The following is a 20,766-nucleotide window of genomic DNA, read 5'->3' on the forward strand; positions in this document are numbered from 1 at the left end:
TGGCGAGGGCCACGTGAGAAGAACAGCAGTCAGATGGCTTGCTGAACAGCTGCCGCTCTTTATTTCCTGCATTTTAATGTATCATTTTGTGCATGTTGGGGATTTTTTGTAGACAATAGGGAGCCACCAAAAGTTCTGGAGCAGAGGAATGAGACATAGTTAGAATTGTGTGTTTGGCAGGTATTTGAAGGATTGAGGTAGATAAGTAGCTAGAATGCTGGACTTAGAGGAAGACTCATCTTCCTAAATTCAAATCTAACCTAAGAAACTTTCTAGCTGTGTGAACCTGGGCAAGTCACTTAACTCTGTTTGCCTCAATTTCCTCATCTGTAAAATGAGCTGGAGAAGACAGTGGTAACCCACTCTAATATATCTGTCCAAAAAACTAAATGGGACCATAAAGAATTAGATACAGCTTAAAATAAATAAACATCAAAACATGAAAGATGAACTAGAAAAGATGAAGGGTAGAGGCAGAGGAATTAATTTTATAGGTTAGTGCTATTACATCAAATAGAAATGTTTGGGCCATATATTAGTAAATCACAAATTAACATAATTTATGTTGTACTGTATTTTTATTTATATTGTTAAATATTTCCCAATTATTTTTAAATTTGCTTCCAATAGCAAATTTGATACTTCTGGTACATGACAGGTGATAGAATAAGGTAGAGTGGAGATGATACAAGAAATATTGTGGATGTTGAATGAACAAGTCTTGATAACTGCTTACCTTTAAGATTTTGATCTTGGTAACTGAGACAGTGGTGGTCTTAACACTTATCACAGTGCCTGTCATAGAATAGGTGCTTAATAAATGCTCATTGACATGACTTGATCTGATCAACAGGAATAATAATGTAAATAAGAGATGGAGAAGATTTAAATTTGAGGAGATGATCACAAAGCTGTTTTCTTGGGAAAATCTGTTAAGTTTAACAGAAATTTCAGGTAGATATATATACTGTTGTTCATGGCAGGAACAAATCAAGAATTTATTGCAGGGAAAATTCTGAAGTTTTGGGCCAAAAGAGAGCTTGAATAAAGGGGCACACTCTTCCAGGCCTCACAAAGAAGTAAATTAGAAACAATTTTTTGAAGGACCAGTCCTTAGGAAAGGCAGGATGATATTGCAGGAAAAAGGTCACTAGACTTCTTGCTAAAAGCCATTATATTCCCAAATTATGTGACTCTAGGCAATTCCCATACCCTCTCTTCCATTTTAACATTCTGGGGTTTATTGGCTCCTCCAGATTTTACATTTTGGGTCTTAAGGCCCAATGCAAGTGGATCATTCTGTATTCTAAGCAATCTTTGACTTCTAGCATTCTATGTTTTAGGGTACCTTCCAGCGCCAAACCTTTAAAGGACAATCCCAGAAACACCCTCTGATCCTTGTACTATATTATGTTGAAGAAATCCATATAACCCTAGAATATAAAGCCCTGACAAATGATCTTAAAAAGGGACTTCTGGATCTGCAAAGAAACGAGATGCAGATAAGTAAAGCCCAAGTAAACTAATATTAAAGAAGAATATAAACCAAACTTTACAAAATCAAAAATACTGCATACAGAGTACTTATCAGAGTATTGAGTACAGAGATCTGAGTACTAGAAAAAGGAGCACAGAAGGAAATTCTCCCATGCTCTCTTTGAAATCAATCCCCTGAAAACTCTCAAAGACTTTTGCAATTGGCAGTAGGCCCTGTAAATAAAACTGAATTCCCAAATGACAGCATTCTTTGATATATAAATCATATTTATTTTTAAAAAGAATATGCACAATGGCCCTCGTCAACAATGAGTTGATTCAGGCCAATTCCAGTGGTCTTGTGATGAAGAACACCATCTGCACCCAGAGAGAGGACTGTGTGGTAACTGAATGTGGACCACAATATAGTATTTTCTCTCTTTTTGTTGCTTTTTGCTTACATTTTGGTTTTTTTTCCTTTTTTTTCCTTTTTGATATGATTTTTATGCAATATGTTATTTTTGGAAATATGTATAGAAGAATTGCACATGTTTAACATATATTTGATCACTTGCCTTCTAGGGGAGGGGGTGAAGGGAAGGAAGGGAAATATTAAGAACACAAGGTTTTGTAAGGGTGAATGTTGAAAATTATCCATGTATATAATTTGAAAATAAAAAGCTTTAATTAAAAAAGAAAAAAGGATATGCACAAAATATAATAAACATAGAATACTTTGGGGATATGGCTGAGTTTCATCCAAACATGAATTCTAAGTAAAAGAGCTTTTTAGTAATTGAGAATTCTTCATTTAGCACTTCCCCCTTCACTCCCCAACATTCAATCAGTTGCTAAATTAATTCTATCTCCACAATACCTCCTATGCTATTCTTTTTTTTTTTGTCCTAATCCTTCAGCCACCAATCTGATTGAGACTTTCAAACCTTGAACCCAGACTAATCTAATGGTTCCCTCACTGGTTTGCAGGCTGAAAATATCGCTCCCCTGTTCAAAAACTTTCAATTGCTTCCTGTTGTCTACAGGATAAAATACAGATGCCTTGACTCAGTAAGAATGGCCATACATTTTCTTCTTGATATGTAAAACCTATCTTTAAAATTGCTGCTCAAGCTTTAAGTTGGAGATTGGGTTGGAGGAGGTTTTGATATTTCATAGAAATACTGTATTCACCCTTCTCATAGTAATAGATGTGTTTGACATGACAATATACCCCTCTCCCCCAAACACATGTAGATAGCCTGAAGGATTTAATTAGATTGAAATTCTGGTGAAGAAGAATGTATCTCATCAGAATCTCAATACCAGAAACCCAATCTAGAAGCTTTGAGACACATGACATTATGGCATACTTTGAAGAAGTATTTTCTGATGGAAAGAACTTTGGTAGATTTGGAGTCAGAAAACTAGAGGGCAGAGGGGAAGGCATGGATATTGGCTGTGATCCTTGCCATTTATCCTCCTCCTTGGTCATTACTTTCCTTCCCTGTTAAATGAGAAGTAGTAGATTAAATGATTTCTTATTCTTCCAGCTCTAAATCATGAGAACCTATGATAGCAGATAAATCTAAGCCAATCTGAAGAAGGAGGAGAAAGGAGAAGGAATGTCATTTTGTAAGCTGTTTCCTACATGGAAAAAGGAGACAGAACCCAGGAGCTTAGATCCCTATTTCTTCATGCAGCCTGCTCTCTGTAAAATGTCCCCTATGTTTGATGGTACAAAATGGAGTCAGGATTACTTTTGAATGTTCCAGGGTTGACTTGATGCCAATGTCTGTTCTGTGTCCCCTAGCTAAAGAAAACAAAATTGTAGATCCAGAAATTAAAGGAACCCTTTATCTTATATCTGAAGGAACCAGGGCCCAGAGAATTGAAGTAACTTACCAAAATGTCACATAAGTAACGTCAGAGGTGGGATTTGAATTCAGATTTTCTGAGTATTGGAGCCAGTGCCCTTTCCATTGTGCCACACTGACTATCTTCTTTCACACTAGTTTCTCTATAAGTCTTTTATGATGTCTTGATTTATGTAGAATTTGAGACAATATTACAGTTTCTTTTCATCTGCACCAAGTATTGTTGGTGATAGCAATGGTTCATTGTGTTCTTTGAGCCACAGAAAGTTGTCTTTCTGCTGTATTATTTGCTGTTCACATTTCTATAATGCATTCATCACAATAGCTCAGCAAAGTTGGTGTGATGAACCACTATCACTCCCATTTTACAGATGAGGGAATCACTCAGTTGACACAGAACTTGGAAACTGTACATTGGGAATTCAAACCCAGTTTTACCTTCTACCTTATTACCATTTACTCCACTATTTAACTTTGACTCCTACCTTCTCCACATTCCCTAGTTCCTGGAGCTGTTCCACTTGAATCCATCCAAGGAGGGCCCTTTGAGGAGAAGATCTATGTCCAGTGGAAACCTCCCAATGAGACCAATGGCCTGATCACACTCTATGAGGTAAGACATACTCAGGTGATAGAGTCCCTTGCCAGGCTAAATGTAATGCAAACTCATTTGAGAATCCAGATAGTATGTATTTCAAACAATCAGTGTCCAATTCTGAAAATATTCCTGTGATTACATAGAAAGAGCAGAGCTCTGAAGAACAGGTCAAGTGGAGAGACTGGCTTAGAAATACTCCCAAGTTCCTCTTTGACTGCTCAGGAGACTCAGGGGAACTCCCTCACTTCTAGGATGGCCTTACTATCTTTGTTTCAGTCCTGAAATACCTCAGCCAGTAAAGGGGGAAGGAGGCAAAGGCATCTTGTGTGGCTTAGGGGAAGAATGTTAAATCTTGACATCTGTCAAGGGATGTCTCAAAGACCAGATTTAAATAAGTGAAATTAAACAAATTAGATTTTTACAATTAGCTTCCAATGCTTATTCCCTTTGAAAATTGCCAATATTATAATTATTCTCTCCTGGATTCAAAGAGCTTAGCTCAGTACAGACAGAAAAGAAGTGAGAGGAAATCCTCTGACTGCAATCCCACTACTGCTCCATAATAAGAAAGTGAACCAGGGTGGTGGAAGTGTCAAAGGAGAGGGAGCAAGTATATATATATATAATTTTACAAAAATAAAAATCTAAATGATTTGACAATGTATTGGATACTTGGTAGGGTTGAGAGTTAGTAGTGAGGCAGGAGGAGAAGTTGAGTTGTGTCATTTTCAATCCTGGAAGAATGACAGTATACTCAAACTAATACCAAAAAATTAGGAAGAGCAGAGAATTTGAGGGAAAAGATAATGAGTTCAGTTTTGAACAAGAAGAGAGTGATAGTCTCAAAGACTGCAGATAGGTCAAGAAGAATGAAGACTTTTTTTTAAGATCATTAGATTTGACAATTGGCAATTTAGATCATTGGTAACTTTGGAGAAAGCAGTTTCAGTTGAATGATGAGGTGGGAAGTTGAACTGCAGAGAATTTAGAAGAGAGTGAGAGGCAAGGGAGTGAAAGCATCAGTTATAAATCAGCCTTATCAAGTCTAGCCATAATATAAGAGAAAAATATAGGACAGTGCCTAGTAAGGATGGACAGAAAAGATGAGATTTTTTTTGAGGATGGGGGAGACATGAGCATGCTTGTAGGAATCAGGGAAGCAAACAGCAAATAAACAGGAGAGATTGACGATCAGGGAGAGAGTGAAAATGATAGAGTAGGCAATCTTCTGAAGAAGATGGGTTGGAATATGATCAGTTGGAGGAGTGAAGGAGATGGTGGCAGAAAGCATCCGAGGAAAATGAGATGAAGAAGAAAGGAAAAGAGGAAACTCTCAACAAATATCTTCATTTTTTTTTCAATGAAATATAAGGCAAGGAATCCAGCTGAAAGGATGAAGAGAAAAGAAAACCATGAGAGATTTAACAAAGGAACAGAAGGTTTGGAAAATCCAAAAAGTGGAATAGTAAGTCAATTAGAGAAGTATAAAAGAATTACATTGCTGCAGTAAGGATCCAACTGAGATCGTTTAAATGAAATCCAATAAAATGCTGATTGAGTGTTTATGATGACATGTTAAGGAAGGTACAGAAATAAATAAGAAATATCCCATGCCCTCAAGAAGTTTGTAATCCAGGATGCTAAAATAGGATGAATATACAAATAAATATAGCATAAGCCAAACTAGGGTATGTCAAGTACATTTAAAAAAGAACAAACAAAATACTGTAAGACATTCAGGGAAGGAAAATTCATTTTCAGCTGGTGGGGGTAGGGGTGGTAGAAGGCTTCATTCTCCTTTGAAGAACTGCATTTAAATAGGACCTAGAATTATGGAGTAGTGGGGTTTCAACAAGCAGAAATGGGAAGGCAGGGAAGGGAGGACATCCTAGGCATGAGTAATGGAGAAAACAATGGCATAAAGGCAGGAGAACCTATTTCTGTGGAACAGTGTGAATAGAGCACAGATTAAGTACAAGAAAGGAAATAGTGTGAGAAGATTCTTGTTCCTAGCTGAGAATGAGCTAGCACTAATCCGCTGAAATTTGACTCTTACCTGGGTAAAAAATTTTCTGCAGTGAGAGAAAAACTTACAAAGGAGCTGGTGTTATAAGTCTAACATTTTCAAACCAGACATGAGGTCTGTCAGTCTCCTGAGCACAGATTGTCAGTATCTGAAAGGTGTAGAGGGATTAATGCAGCATCTTTGCACATCTGGAAGTTTGATATTCCAAAAAGGCTTCGCTTGCAAGTGAATTTGGCTTGGTCACTGCAACTTAGCCCCAAGGTAATGTCTGCCCATTATGAAGCTGCTGTCCCATATGTTATGGTTTATGTTCTGCTTTGCACTCAGTTTCCCTGAGTCAGCAGGATACAATTGGCAGTTTCAGTAATCTAAAATATAGTGATCTTCACGGCATGCTGGATAATCCATTTGAGGTGGAGTTGAGAAAACCAGAATTCAAATTCTAGACCTGCGATTTCCCTGATATAGGGAATTTTCATATATAAAGATTCTGTGCCAATCTTTTGCACCTATCTTTGCAACCTATATTTTTAGAGTTGCCCGACCACTAAGAAATTTAGTTACTTGCTCAAGGTCACCCTACTATTCTGTCAGAAGAAGCATTTATACTCATATTTTCCTGGTTTTGAAATCAGCTCTTTATGTCATGTCACCTCCCATATATTGTAGGAAGGTAAATTAATTGGATAACTATGATGATATTGACAGAAAAAAATGAGACAATTACTAAAGACAATAAGAACTTATGCAAGAAGCTAAAGATCTGGAGAACACGGGTAGTAGGCTTTTTTGTTGTTGTTGTTTTGTTTTGTATTGAGGCAACTGGGGTTAAGTGACTTGCCCAGGGTCATACAGCTAGGACGTCTGAGATCAGATTTGAGCTCAGGTCCTCCTAAAGTGAGGGCTGGTGCTCTATCCACTGCACCACCTAGCTGCCCCTTTTATTTTTTGTTATCACTGATGCTGATTAAAGACAAAAGCTTCAGAAGAAAAAGACAGACTTAGGAAATGAACAGCCAGTTAAGAGGATAGTTTTTGAGAACAGGATTTAGACTTTTGAATCAAGGCATGAAATATATGAGAATAACATGCTCCTGGCCAGAGATGGAATGCACCTACCAAAAGCTGGTAAGAATGTATTTGTTTGTTATCTAGTCAAATCTTATGAGAAGAGTGTTTTAACTAAAAAGGAAAGAGAAGGGGGAAAGTAGCAACAGTATAGAAAGAAGAATAACAGGAGAGACACGTGGAAATAACAGACAAAAAAAATCAAAGACATACACAAGCAAAAAAAGTCTTTTAAAAGACTAATTAGTGACCTTAGAAATTTTTACCAAAAAAATGCATAGAGATTGGGTAACAAACAAAGTAAATGAAAGATCCTAAAGGAAGATGGCAACTTTAAACTTACATATATCATTGAGGCTTAATGGGATAGATAAAAATGAGGTATATAGTAGCACTATATATGAAGAAAATATAGCAGTTTGAAGAAGTCCAAGAATTTGGCCAGGAAAATATGATCAAGAAAATAAATGGAAGGCAAAAACAAAAGCAATATTGTCATTGTAGTATACTAGGAATCACTGGATGCAGCTAAGATATAGAGTATCAGAACTGGCGTCAGGAAAACCTGAATTTAAATCTATCTTTAGTAATTTACTAGCTGTGTGACTGTGGACAAGTTTCTTAATCTATTTGCCTTAGTTCCTCATCTATAAAATGAGGTGGAAGGAAATGACAAACCACTCTACTATCTCTGGCAAGAAAACCCTAAATGGGGTTGGACATAACTAAAAAATAACTGAACAATATAATAAAAAAGCCTATGATTTTCTTCTGAACAAAATGAAGAGATTTTGGTCAGATGGCAGTGCTATTAGGTAGATTTAGAAATAGTTCATTAAACTTACCCAAAGAATAGTTGTCAGTGGTTTGACTTATCCTCAAAAGAAAGTTTCTAGTAGAATTGCCTAATTAATTATGACATACTTTTCAGTTTTTCAGATAACACACATATAAGTCAAATTAAGTTGCACTTATTAACCAATTACTATGTGCCTAGAATCTGGAGAAGAATAAAAGATTAAATATGGCTCACCTATACCTTTCCTTAAAATGGAAGTTCCAGAAGGAACTGACTGGTTGGAGGAAGAGAACTGGACAAAGAGACTATAAGAATCTTCCAGGATGAAAAGACTGCTACAACATGGTGGGAAAAGAGTTTCATAGTATCAAGAGAGCAATACCTAGAAAGGAAATAAGGAAAAGATAAATAAAACATTGTATTATAGAATCCTCAAAATATATGAAAAAAATGGATCACAAGGCTGAATGTAATAAGATGAAATTTTACAGTGTTGAATGTAAAAACTTATCCTTGGGTTCAAAAAATCATCTTCATAGGTACAATATGAGAGATACATGGCTGAAAAGCAGTTTATTTGAAAAAAATCTTTAGGTTTTGTGAACTTCATGCTAAAATATCTTTGAATAAAGATGATTATGTGGTATACAGTGGTGAATAGGAACTATGGGATCATCATATTTCAAAGGATTGTTCTCTATATGTCAGTAGTTGATAAATGTTTTATTGAACTTATCTGGGAGGAGCCATTGAAAGAACCAAAAGATTAATATGTAAATAAATACAGAAGTCATATGATAGAAAGAAAATTATCTGACAACATCTCTAATGAGGTTCTTATGGACAAAATATATAATTGAAAGTACAGTTAAGGTAGATTTGGAGCTGGTTAAATTACTGAAGCAAAAAATACATACATATATATGGGAAAATATTACAAATATGTAGAAATGCAAAGTGAATTTTCATCTTAGCCATATTCCACATTTCTCCAAAAAGAAACAAACTACACACACATATATATATGAATAGATCAAGATCAACTTACAAAGAGGTCTCTACTGCAGTGCCCGAGAGATCTCTCCTGAGCTTTGTCCTATTCATCATTATCATCAATAACTTCAATCAAAGTATAAATTATTTATTTACCAAGTTTACACATTTTATGACACATAATTATGGAAGGGATAACCAATACATCTATCACAAAGACAGGGTTCAGAAAGTTCATGACAGCCTAGAACAATGAGCCTGATATAATATGAAACATAATTGGGACAAAGGTAAGACACTACACATATTTCAAAATATCAGTGGCACTAATACAAGATAGTAGAGACAAAGTTCAAATGAAAATTATTTAGTTTCTAGTTAATTTACAAGCTCTGTTAATCAATATTATAATATATTTAGTACAGTTTTTTTTTTGTTTCTTTTTGGGAAAATATGGAATACAGCTAAGATGAAAATTCATTTTGCATGTCTACATATTTGCAGTATCTCCCCCCTCACCCCCCATCAATAGAAGAAGAGTTACCAGGATCATGAGAGAACCATAGGCAGGTATAGGGATCTATGCTCACTTAGCCTTTGCTGCTATAGGAGAATCAAGGACTAGACCCTAGAAAGTTTAATAAAAGAAACAGGGAATTTAAGCTTAAGAAGAGAAGACTTAGAGGAAATCTTAAGTATTTGTGAGGTGAACTTGGGAAATAGAAGTTTGACTTGATCTACTTTACTCCAAAGGGCAAAACTATCAGTCATGGGTAGAAGTGGCAAACAGGTAGCTTTCAGCTCAACATAAAGATAAACTTCCTAAACTTTCTAAAAGTGGAAGGGTATGCCTTGGGAGATGGCAGAGTCTGGCAGGAGCTGAAGGTGTTGGAGAGGATGTGAAAAGGTGTGGAACTTTTGTGTGGGGTGGGGGTGGGGTTATCCAGTGGAATTGATGGGTTTACTATCACCAAAGCTCCCTAACAGACTTTCAAAGTTGCCTTAGGGGAAGTGTCTGGTTGGGGAGTCTGACTTGAGAAGGGGTGGGGGCGGGGGATGACATATATTCCATGTTTAAAGAACAAGTGATGAGCCTAACTAGAGAGATCTGATAGGGGGAAACGTGGCCTAAGATTACAGTCAGGCTGGAGCCAGATTTTGGAGGGTCTTGGACAGCAATGATATAGAGTCTCTGACTCAGTATTAGAACAGTGAGAGCAGTAACATGAGCAGGGAGGCAATTCCCTATATATATGGCAGAAAATCATAGTAACCATGATCAAGGGAAATAGAGAGGTTTTACTGAGGAAGAAGAGGGACGGCAGAAGAGAATTAATCTTATATGAGGGTGATCTTTCCAAGTGTGTGCAGGAGCCAGTGGATAACCCTATGAGTTCCAAGGGAAGCTGACAAGCCATGGATGAGTCCCCTCTGGGTACTGAGCCTTCATCTGAGAATCAGTGATCTAGAGCAGATCCCTAGAGGCTATTTAATTCAAGTTATTTCAAAAATAAGTAAACTGAGGCCCAGAAATTGACCTGATCAAAGTCATACATGTAGTAGTTGGGGAGGGGCTAACTCCAGTCTGCCTCCAGAGTCACGTCTCTGCCTTCAAGCAATTGTTTATAATGAAGCCATATGAAGTTCCCCTAAGATCTGAACTTAGATAGCTATATATATACCATGGAGGGACCTGAAAGCTGCAAAATGAGCGAGTAGATAGATTCCTGGATTTGGATTCAGAGAGTCTTGGTTTGAACCTTAATCTCTGATATTTGGGGCAAGTCACTTAACAATCTCTCTGATATTCATTTTTGCTTGGCAATTAAGTGATACAGGGGATGAAGTACTAATGTTCTCCAACAGTCTGGGTGACCACTTATTGGTAATGTTTAGGGGATATTCACACACTAGAGGAGGCTGGAGCCAGGTGATATCTGAGATCCCTTTCAACTCTGAAATTCTCAGTTGTTTTTCTTTTTTTTTTTTAATCATCAGGACCTGCATCTATAGCACATAGGAAAAAGTATACATCCTTACTTTAGGAAAGGAAAGGAACAAAAAGTCAATTGCTTACCCCTTCAGAAGATTGACTTTGAACATAAATCTGTATTTTTTTGACCAAAAGAATAGCCATTAGATGAATGGTGGACTTTATATTTTTTATTATTCTATTAATTGCTTGTGTGGAAATGCTTTGAAAACTACAATGTGCTTTCCCAAAGCAAGAAAAAAAATAATACTAGCCTTTCATTTAGATAGAAATGTATATAATTTTATAAACTGGGAAGACTACTCATCACAAAAAAGTAAATCTAAATCTAAAATCTGTATACATGCACATATATGAGGGAACTGGAACTTTTTTTTTTTTTTTGGCTGAGGCAGTTGGGGTTAAGTGACTTGCCCAGGGTCACACAGCTAGAAGTGTTAAGTGTCTGAGAAACCAGATTTGAACTCAAGTCCTCCTGACTTCAGGGCTGGTGCTCTATCCACTGGACCATCTAGCTGCCCCTGGAACTGGAACTTCTAAGAGTTAGGGATGAGGCAATTCATTATGTATGTGGGAGAGAAGCAATGTAGCCATGATTCAGGTAGACTAGAGAGGTTTTATTGAGGAATCTTGGAAAAAGTGAAATAAGAAAGAAGAGAATTAATCCTATATGAGAGTGAGTTTTCCATTTGTCTGCTAGAGATGCATTCTTGGAATGGGTAGCAACCTGAGGAAAGGTAGAGAGGAGAGAGACCTAATGTTATGCACTAAAAATAGCAAGCGAGCTTATTTAGTAGCAACAAAGGGGATGTGTAATAAAGTGATGTATAATGTAATAAGCCCTGAGAGGGAGGCTGTAGTCAGATTGTGAAAGACTTAGTGGGAGAGAATTATTGGTCACTAAAGCTTGGAGGTATCATTAGAATCACTTATTTCATCTTGCTCATTATGGAGATATGTAAACCTTAGGCCACAGATGTGATTATTATTCCCATTTTACAGATTAAGGATAAGAAAAACATGTGTTTACATGATATCACTTGATGGCCTCTAGAAATGGCCTCTCACATTTAGTAAAGTCTAAAATTCCACAAAATTTTTAAAGAGCTACATATATACACATACATATACTCTTATACACATATGTGTATATATAATATATGCATGCAATTAATGCATGTGTGTATGTGTATACACATAAACACATGTATATATGTGTGATGTATATATATTTGTACAGTGTATACACATACACGTATACGCGTGCACACGTGTTTGTGTACATAAATAAATATATATATAAATATTTTTTGTTCCAGCAAAAGCAATGGCAAAAGAGAGAGCTTTTATCAACTTTGCAACTTTGCTGCCCATTCCTCAAACAACACAAGAATGAAATATTATTGATGTTGTTAGGAAGATCAAATCACTGTAAAGTGAAGTGTGTGCTAATGTAGTGGAATGAGCCTGTCCCAGAGTGCTTAGCATGCCCTGTTTTACTGCTACTTGTGTTCAAGATGAGTTCAAATTGATTCCCTCCCCCCAGTGTTCCTTGTCAATTATCATGGGCTGACAGGCATATACTTCCCAATCTGACAATGCAAGACCCTCCAGGGAGAAGATTTACGGAGCACTAGTCAGTACAAATACAGAATGGGGGAGATATAGTTTAACAGCAGCTCACATGAAAGAGACAGAAGCTTTAGTAAACTCACTCAGAGTCAACAGGATTGTGGGACAATCAGAAAAACTAATGAGAAAGAGAGAGAGGTTGAAAGGGAAAAGGAAAGAAAGAGAGTGATAAAAATGAATAATTCCCTGAGTTTTTATTTATCATAGATAGTATTCCATTACTTTGGCTCATACAGTATCATCAAAAGAAATAAAGGTACTAAAATGATGATTAATGAATTAGATTAGAATGAAAATGATTAGAAGGCAAGATTAGCTTTTTGCCTGCATGTTTCCAAAGAACTGAACTTCTATCAAGTTAGAGAAGAGACAGAAAAGTATATTTTAATTCAACAAAAGGGAAAACTTTCCTATCAATTATAAGTTCTTAGTACTTATTTTAATAAATTATTATTTTGATTTTTCAAATAAGTATTTTTATCATTCTGTCCCTGCTACTATTCTCCTTCTCATTATCAAATGAGTTAATGTTTATAAAGCACTAAGCACAGTGCCTAGAACAGAGTAGTACTTAATGAATGCCTGTTTCCTTCCTTTCAAGGAGCAAATTAAAAAAAAATTCCTTAATCCCTGGCTATATCGTTCAGAATAAGAAGAAAGGAATTAGAGGTAAATCAAGGCCCTAGAGATGAGATGATCTTATTTTACAGAGAAGAAAACTAAGGCTAAGAAGAGGGCAGTAACTTGTTTAAACCACAGAACTAATAAGTAGCAAAATTGGGATTTGAACCCAGGTTTTTGGGTTCCAGATTCAGTGTTCCTTCTCTTCTCTCCATTCCTGGAATAGACTATTTGAAAGAGTACTGAGCTCTCTGTCAGTAGAAATGCCACGTTTGAAATTGAATGAATACTCATTTAGGGATATTGAAAAGAAGTTTCTTGCAGAAGGTAGAAGATGGATAAGATAAATCCTTTGTTTTATTTAGATCCTACAAATGTATATCTCTCCAAGGTGCTGATGACCAGTAGAATGAATGTTCTTATAGATGCAGCTAGGTGGTACAATGAATAGAATGTTGGTCCTGGAGTCAGGAAGATCTGACTTCAAACTGGAATTTAGACACTTCCTAATGTGGGATCTTGGGCAGGGCATTTAATCACTGTCTATCTCAGTTCTCCCATCTATAAAATTGAAGATAGGAATAATACCCACCTCCCAGGGTTGTTATAAGGATTCAATTTGTAAAATGCTTATAGTATTTGGCACATGGTAGGTATTTAAATTCTTCTATTTCCTCCTCCTTTCCATTTGTAGCTCTGGCTAATTAGGCTCTGGGAGTCATTGGGATCAACTAAAATCATGGTTTTTTTCCCCTGCAAAATCTCACAAAGATTAAAATGCAGATTGACTGAAATGCTTTTTGTGATATTCAAACTGGAAACGAGGTTCACACACATGTTATTAAGGTTGTGGTGTTTTCCCTTTCTCTGATTTAGGGACACAAGCAAAACTCTAACTCACTATGTAATGCAGACCATCAAAATTGCAGATGGCACTTCAGAGCCTGATTAGGGTCAATATGGGAAGCCAACCACAAATCAGTTATCTAAAACTCGGTGGCATAATCATTTGGCAACAAACATTTAACGGTTCATGAAAAACAATAATCAATATATGTTTCAATGCAATTAGCTGTCTGCTTCTCTGTTCCCAAATCTCATGGCTCAGGGTGCAGGAATTCAGCCAGCAGTATTTACCTGAGGAACTGGGTTAACAGGGAGTAAGCATATTTAAAATTCAGGCATGTGAATGTACCCAGTGAGCTTTTCTGTTTAGCAGTCAGAATCGCTAAGTTCCTAATTACGACGTATAAATGTGAACAGCTTAAACAGAATGAGAAGGCCCTAATGAGCCGGGGAATGGGTGCCTTGATCATGCTGGAGAGTTGATTGACATTTCTCCTGCAAGCTATTCTCAGAGCTTGGCATTCGGTGTTAAATAAAACACAGCCACATCTGAAATAAAGCTCAGGCTACATAGTTCCTGCTTGCAAGATATATTTTAAAAATACAATGGATTTGAAACTTGTCAATATTTTCCTGGATGCAGATAGTTGGACTAAGACTGGGAAAATGCACAGATCCCAAGAGTCAGGATACACTCTCAATATGCCCTGAGTGGGACAAGAACACTTGCTTTGAGGAGAATGGAAGATTGCAGCATTAAAAATGAGGGTAGTAAATGTTAAAACATTAATGAAGAGAGAATGGAAAAGAACTATCTACTCTGATGAAGAATTTTAAAAAATTACAAATTAGCACATGCCTCAGCTCTTCAGGAAATGAGAAGGAAAGAAAAGCAATGATTTAAACTGGGTAAATTGGGCATGTTTTACTTCTCTTATTATTTAGCATAGAAACTATAGGAATTTGGGGTACATGGGGAACTCAGAGCATGGTGACTTTATTTGTATATTTTGTTTTGATACAATACATACTCCGAGGTAAGCAGTTACATTCTATTACAAAGTGCATCCCTCCCCAGAAGAGAAAAGGATTTAGAGATTATGAAAAAGGAAGGACATATTCTCTCACTCTGACAGTACAGGACTAACATCAACAATTCAATTTGCTTATTGTTCTGTTGTTTCTTCCTATTGACTTCATTTCCATTACAATAGTTATCATGGCTATTATTCTTTTGTCTCTTTTTTTTCATTTTGCATTGCTACATAAAAGTCAGTTAGTCAACTGATCTGCAAACATTTATTTAATAACTACCATGTTATATCTACTAGTCTCTGCGTTAGGTTCTGGGATTACAAAGAGAGTGTCAAATCATCCCTGTTTTCATGAGGTTTCTAATGGGGAGGGGAGGGCAACATGCACATATATAAATATAGACAATATATTTGCAAGACAGGAGAATGGGAATAGCAGTTATGAGCATCAAATGAGGCTTTGGGCAAAAGTTTATGCTTAAACTGAGTTCTGGAGGAAATAAGAGATTCCAAAAGGGAGTGATGAGGAGGTGATGCAGACAAGGCGTGGAAGGTAGACCAGACATGATTAAATTTCACTAAGGAAATTCACTTTGGCAAGTGTGTGGAAGATGGGGTAGGGTGAGACTTGAGGAAGGGAGACCAAATAAGAGACTGTTCAAGCCTTTTGGTGCTTCCTTGAATTCTTCCCATTTATTGTTCTTTATGGCACAGCAATTTTATGTACATATTTAAATATTCTAATGGCAAGAGTAATTAAGACAAAGAATAAATAAGAATATTATGTGGGAAAAATTATTTAGGGATTGAAAAGGAATTAGATTAAACCATGGCAAAATTCATAGATAATAATCTTTTCTGCACCAAGTAATGGACAGAGACAGTACCAAGTTTGGAGTTAAGAAAACTTGGATTCATATCCAACATCTGATGAACTGGATGCTTATGACTAAGATTCAAAGCTCCCTTTTTTATGGCCTTAGGCAAATTATTCAACTTCTCTGGATCCTGAGTTTCTCATCTGTAAAATCAGGGGAGTAAACTAAATGCCCTTTGAGACTTCTTCCAACCCTTGGTATGTGAGTTTATGATCCAAAGAATCCTGGCTAATTTCATGTGGCTTGACTACCCAGCTAATCCCAAACCTTGCAGACAGCAGTCTCTTCTATGTAGCTTATCCCAATAGTGGCTGGTTCAATATTTGTCAAAAAAAATTTTACTAATTGATTAGATCAGTATTCTGAAATAGATAAACAAGAAATTTCATAGCCATGTTGCAAACTAATAATATAAAATGTAAATAAGCAAATACATTTAATGTCTGAAGGTGAAAAAAGAAATTCTTTGTAAATCTTAAAGGTGCAATGTCATCATGAACTGCTGGCAACATCATTATTAAAACAATAACACTGTAAAAGTTTGTTTTCTGATGGCATCTTTGGTTTGTTCTTTCAGTCTTTTGCAAATATAATCTCATCAATCTTCAAACTATTCCTCTAAGTAAATGTAAGCTGCGTAGCCATTTGTGTGTGTGTGTGTGTGTGTGTGTGTGTGTGTGTGTGTTGTTATTTAACAGCAATGCAGTGGATATGAGTCTGGCATTGTTACTACATTAAAATGAGTCCTTTTCCTCCACTGGTCCTGAGTCCTTGTTGCCTCATTGACAATGCATTGATGATTGCTGATTACTGTAAGATGATTAATGATCAGTTCACATCTGGTTCATAAACCTTGGGTCTGGCCCTTAAGAGGCTACACACAGGAAGAGGCACAAAGCCCAGAGGGTTGTCAAGAAATGCACTAGCAATAGGGACTATATGCAAACATGGACTTGATTTTCTGGAAGGAGCCTGACATGTTTGCTGAGTCTTTACAAGAAATCATAAGTCTCTCCAGGACAAGAGAAACCAGAACTAATGGAGGCAGAAAGAGAACCAGTTTTCTAGGTCATATTGGGATTGATTGGAATTCAAGCTAAAACTAGTGAAATAACAATGGTAAAATGTCAGATGAGCTGTTGGTTAAAGCTGAAGAATTCTCTGGCAAGAGCTGGGAAGCAGTGGGGGGGGGCGGGGAGGGGGCAGGACTACAATGTAGAAATTTAAGCAAAATAACACCTTGTTATTTTTATTTATTTATTTGTTTGTTTTGCTGAGACAATTGGGATTGAGTGACTTGCCCAGGGTCACAAGCTAGGAAGTGTTAAATGTTTGAGATCAGATTTGAACTCAGGTCCTCCTGATTTCAAGGCTGGAGCTCTATCCATTGCACCCACTAGCTGCCCCTAGACCTTGTTATTCACTGGCACTGTAGGTTATATGGACTATTTAGATGCCAAGAGTGGATGATTATCTGTCAGTCCTTAGTTCTTTTCTTTTTTTTAAACAATGAAGAAATTGAGGGCTTTATTATAAATCTGAAGATGTATGTAGATCAAAGTACAGTACCTGTCTCTTAGGAAGTGCCATATAAATGTTGGTATTTGTTATTATTATTAATATCATTGTGTTTCTGGAAAAGACAAAGGTCCGTTGGAGAGAAAAAGGAAATTATTACATATGCAGATACATGCAAATAATTTGCTTTTGTGTCAGTTAAATGAAATCTGACCAATACTTAGTTTCACATTAGCCTAAGTCCTCTTTGCTTTGTTGATGCTGAGTTTTAGATATGAGACAAATTCTGGTGTTCTCAGAGAAACCCTGGATGGCAGCATAAGCCAAAGAAAGTGTGATTATTGAAAAGTCCTAGAACTGACCTGCCAGTTCATGAGGCCCAGAACTGAGGTTCGGCACACTCATACTTTCTCCTACAAAGGGAATTACACTCAAAATTGTATAGACTAGCAATTCTTCATAGTGAACCCTAGATCCCAATTGAACATATGGTCTTCTAGACCAGGACTTCTTAAACTTTTTCCACTCATGACTCCTTTTCACTTGAGAAATTTTTACATGACCCTGAGTATATAGGTATAAAATAGGTATACAACTCAGACTTTTTCTGGTGATAAATCCTAATTCAGTTACAAAACTCCAATCTAGTCCACTCTAATCTAGAGCAGTGGATCTCAAAGTATAGTCTGGGGTCTTCAGAATCTTTCAGGGATCCATAAGATAAAACATTTTCATAATATTAATATGTTTTAATTTCTAAATATGGATAGATATAATTTTTAAACAAAAGATCTGAGTCAGAGATGTTCACTAATTTTATAAATGAGTTCTGAGGCCAAAAGATAACCCTGTTCTAGGCAACTAGTACTACTATGGGCAAATACTTCTTGTAAGAGAAAAGAACTCAAGATTTGATAAAACATTGACTTCTCCCATACCAAGTGGAAAAGCATAGTCCACGTACCTCAAAATACTAGTCAAGGACAGAATTTGCATTTGTGCTTTTATATGGAGACTCTGTGCTTTTCTGCTCCTCAATTCTAACTCTAGCATAGTCTAGAACCTATTCAGTTGGTCCAAGATTAGCCATCTGGTCTGGAATAAGGAAGACCTGAGTCTTCCTGACAATTCCTGACTGCTGAGCCTGGATAAGTTACTTTACTGTTTGCCTCAGTTCCTTCATCTGTAAAATGGGAATAATGAGCTAATTATTATAAAGCATTAAGCACAATGCCTTGCACATATTAATTGCTCTACAAATGTTAACTATCATCATCATCATGATTAAAGAACTTTTCGATTTTTCTACCGCTATTAGTTCAAATTCCAACAATTTCCAGCTGTCTTGATGGGCCCCTTTCCTCTGTAGCTGCCTCTGTTTGCTGCCAGCCAGGAGACATGGTTCCTCCTCTCACAAAAGATTTCCTAGTTCCCTAGAGAAGCTTTATAGGTGTATCCACCATCAGGGGGCCAAGTTCATATTTTTAGATTATCTCTCTTCTCTCTGCATTTCTCTGCAGCTCTCCAAAATGTAGTCTGTTCTGTTTCTATCTGTCTCTCTCTCTCTGCCTTCTTACCTTTAAAGGCCCATCTCAGCTGGATGAATTAGGACAAATCAATCATTAGCCATCAGATGAATCAGAGGACAAGTCCTGGAGCTGGAAAGGGCTGAGGGACCATTTGGCCAAAGCCTCTCATTTTTCATTTTTTAAAAAAGGGAATATTAAGAAACTTAACCAACTTTATACCAGTTTTAAGCAGCAGAATTAGCAGTTGATACCAGACTCTCTGACTCCAGAAACAATGTTCTCCCTATTATGGCAAAGCCTCCTTCAGAAACCAATCTTCATCAGTGTTTTTGAATGAAGCAGTAAGAATAAGGCAAGAAACATATTATTAATGCCAGAATAATGGGTCACTCCCTGGGGGTGTGGGGAGAGGGATGGAAAAGAACCTCAGGATAACACCTGAAAGCTCTCACAACAGCAGAAGCAACATATAAAAATTCCCACACAACATGGCTTGCTCTGAGTCTAAAAAATAAAAACAAACAACAAAAACAGGCGGCATTACCTGGCTCTAGGAAAAGAAATTTCTGGCTCCTATCCCATTTCTCAGATTCTGGCAGCCTATTTCCCCTCAAAAAAACTTGAGAAATGGATGCCCTCCCCATGCAGATGCTACCCAGAGATCCTTCCAGCCGACAGAGAGATTGACAGGTGTTCTAGGACCTCTGTATTACACCAAGGTAAGCAGGATGATGGATGGCTCTCATAGACTGAGTAAGAGAGGGAGCTCTGTATAAATGCATGTAAGTTACACTTGTATAAGAGGCCCCATTATAGCTGTCTGTCACCCACTTGTGAATATAAGGAACCTAATATATTTGCCTTAGGGTGGTTTTTTTTCCCTATTACAACACAGGTGCTTTTTGATGTAGCCAGACATTATGACAATGAGAATCAACAGATGTATGGCACTTTTTTTCTTATCAAAAGTACAGCAAATAATGTCCCTGTGGTAATAAATAGTTTTTACAATAAACATTAATCATTCATTTCAGCAGCAGAAAAATGTGGGGGATTGCCACATAAAAAAAAAAAAAACATTCCTGCAGTATTTGTGCATGTGTTTGCCTTTGTGCGTGTTCAGCATATGCAAAAGGAGAGATGCTCCCAAACGCTTGGGGATTTCTGCTTGTCTAATGGGCTGAAGAATGACTGTGTTTTTGGGTTCGGAGTTTGTGTATCAATTCCCAGAGATCCTAGACTTATTCTTCTGAACCTCTCTTTGGCAGCTCTTGCTGCCCTCCCATGTGACATCCCCTTGTTAATTATATTGGAAAAATGAATTACCTGCACATGGTCACCAGCATTCTTCTCCTAGGGATTCTGGAAATAATTAATCTCCGGGGCATTTGATCAACACATGCCAAAGAAAAATATTCCCAGGGAGAGATGGTTTTGTGTGTGTGTGTGTGTGTGTGTGTGTGTGTGTGTGTTTGAATGTGTGTTGAGTATGTATGTGTATGTACCTATGAGCCCGAATTTTTTTTTCCAAGAGAAAAGGGGAGAAAATGAAAAGTTATTCCTATACCCTTCAGTATGAACTATTCTTTATGTTCCTTGATCGAAGATGGAAGGCATTGTTGTGATGCATGGCCATCCTGAAGGCATTTGTAAAGTGCAGTAAAACATGCAGCCACTCAGACCTTCAGTGAGCCATGCCCACAGGCAATGTTTAAGTAGCAAACTGTCTCTTTAATGATCAAAAGGTATTTTCTTTTTATCCTTTGTGTTTTACCATTTTTCCTTATTTGTATTCCACTTGGGATGCACAGCAATGAATTTGCAGCATTTAATGGGCCAACTTTCTCAAGCCTCCTTTCAGGAGTTAAAAAAAATTATCTG

The 20,766-nt window shown here is 36.9% G+C and overlaps 1 protein-coding gene across 9 annotated transcripts in view; it reads left to right on the forward strand.

The window, feature by feature from the left end:
- PTPRT (protein tyrosine phosphatase receptor type T) overlaps positions 1 to 20,766 on the forward strand; it is a 1,282,972-nt gene that overhangs the window by 918,032 nt on the left and 344,174 nt on the right. For all 9 annotated transcript variants that reach the window (XM_031953982.1, XM_031953984.1, XM_031953985.1 and 6 more), the window contains one exon: positions 3,854 to 3,963. In XM_031953982.1, the coding sequence (XP_031809842.1) occupies positions 3,854 to 3,963 (110 nt within the window). The remainder of the gene's footprint in view (positions 1 to 3,853; positions 3,964 to 20,766) is intronic.

Source organism: Sarcophilus harrisii, chromosome 2, assembly GCF_902635505.1.
Source record: "Sarcophilus harrisii chromosome 2, mSarHar1.11, whole genome shotgun sequence".
Classification (NCBI taxonomy): domain Eukaryota; kingdom Metazoa; phylum Chordata; class Mammalia; order Dasyuromorphia; family Dasyuridae; genus Sarcophilus; species Sarcophilus harrisii.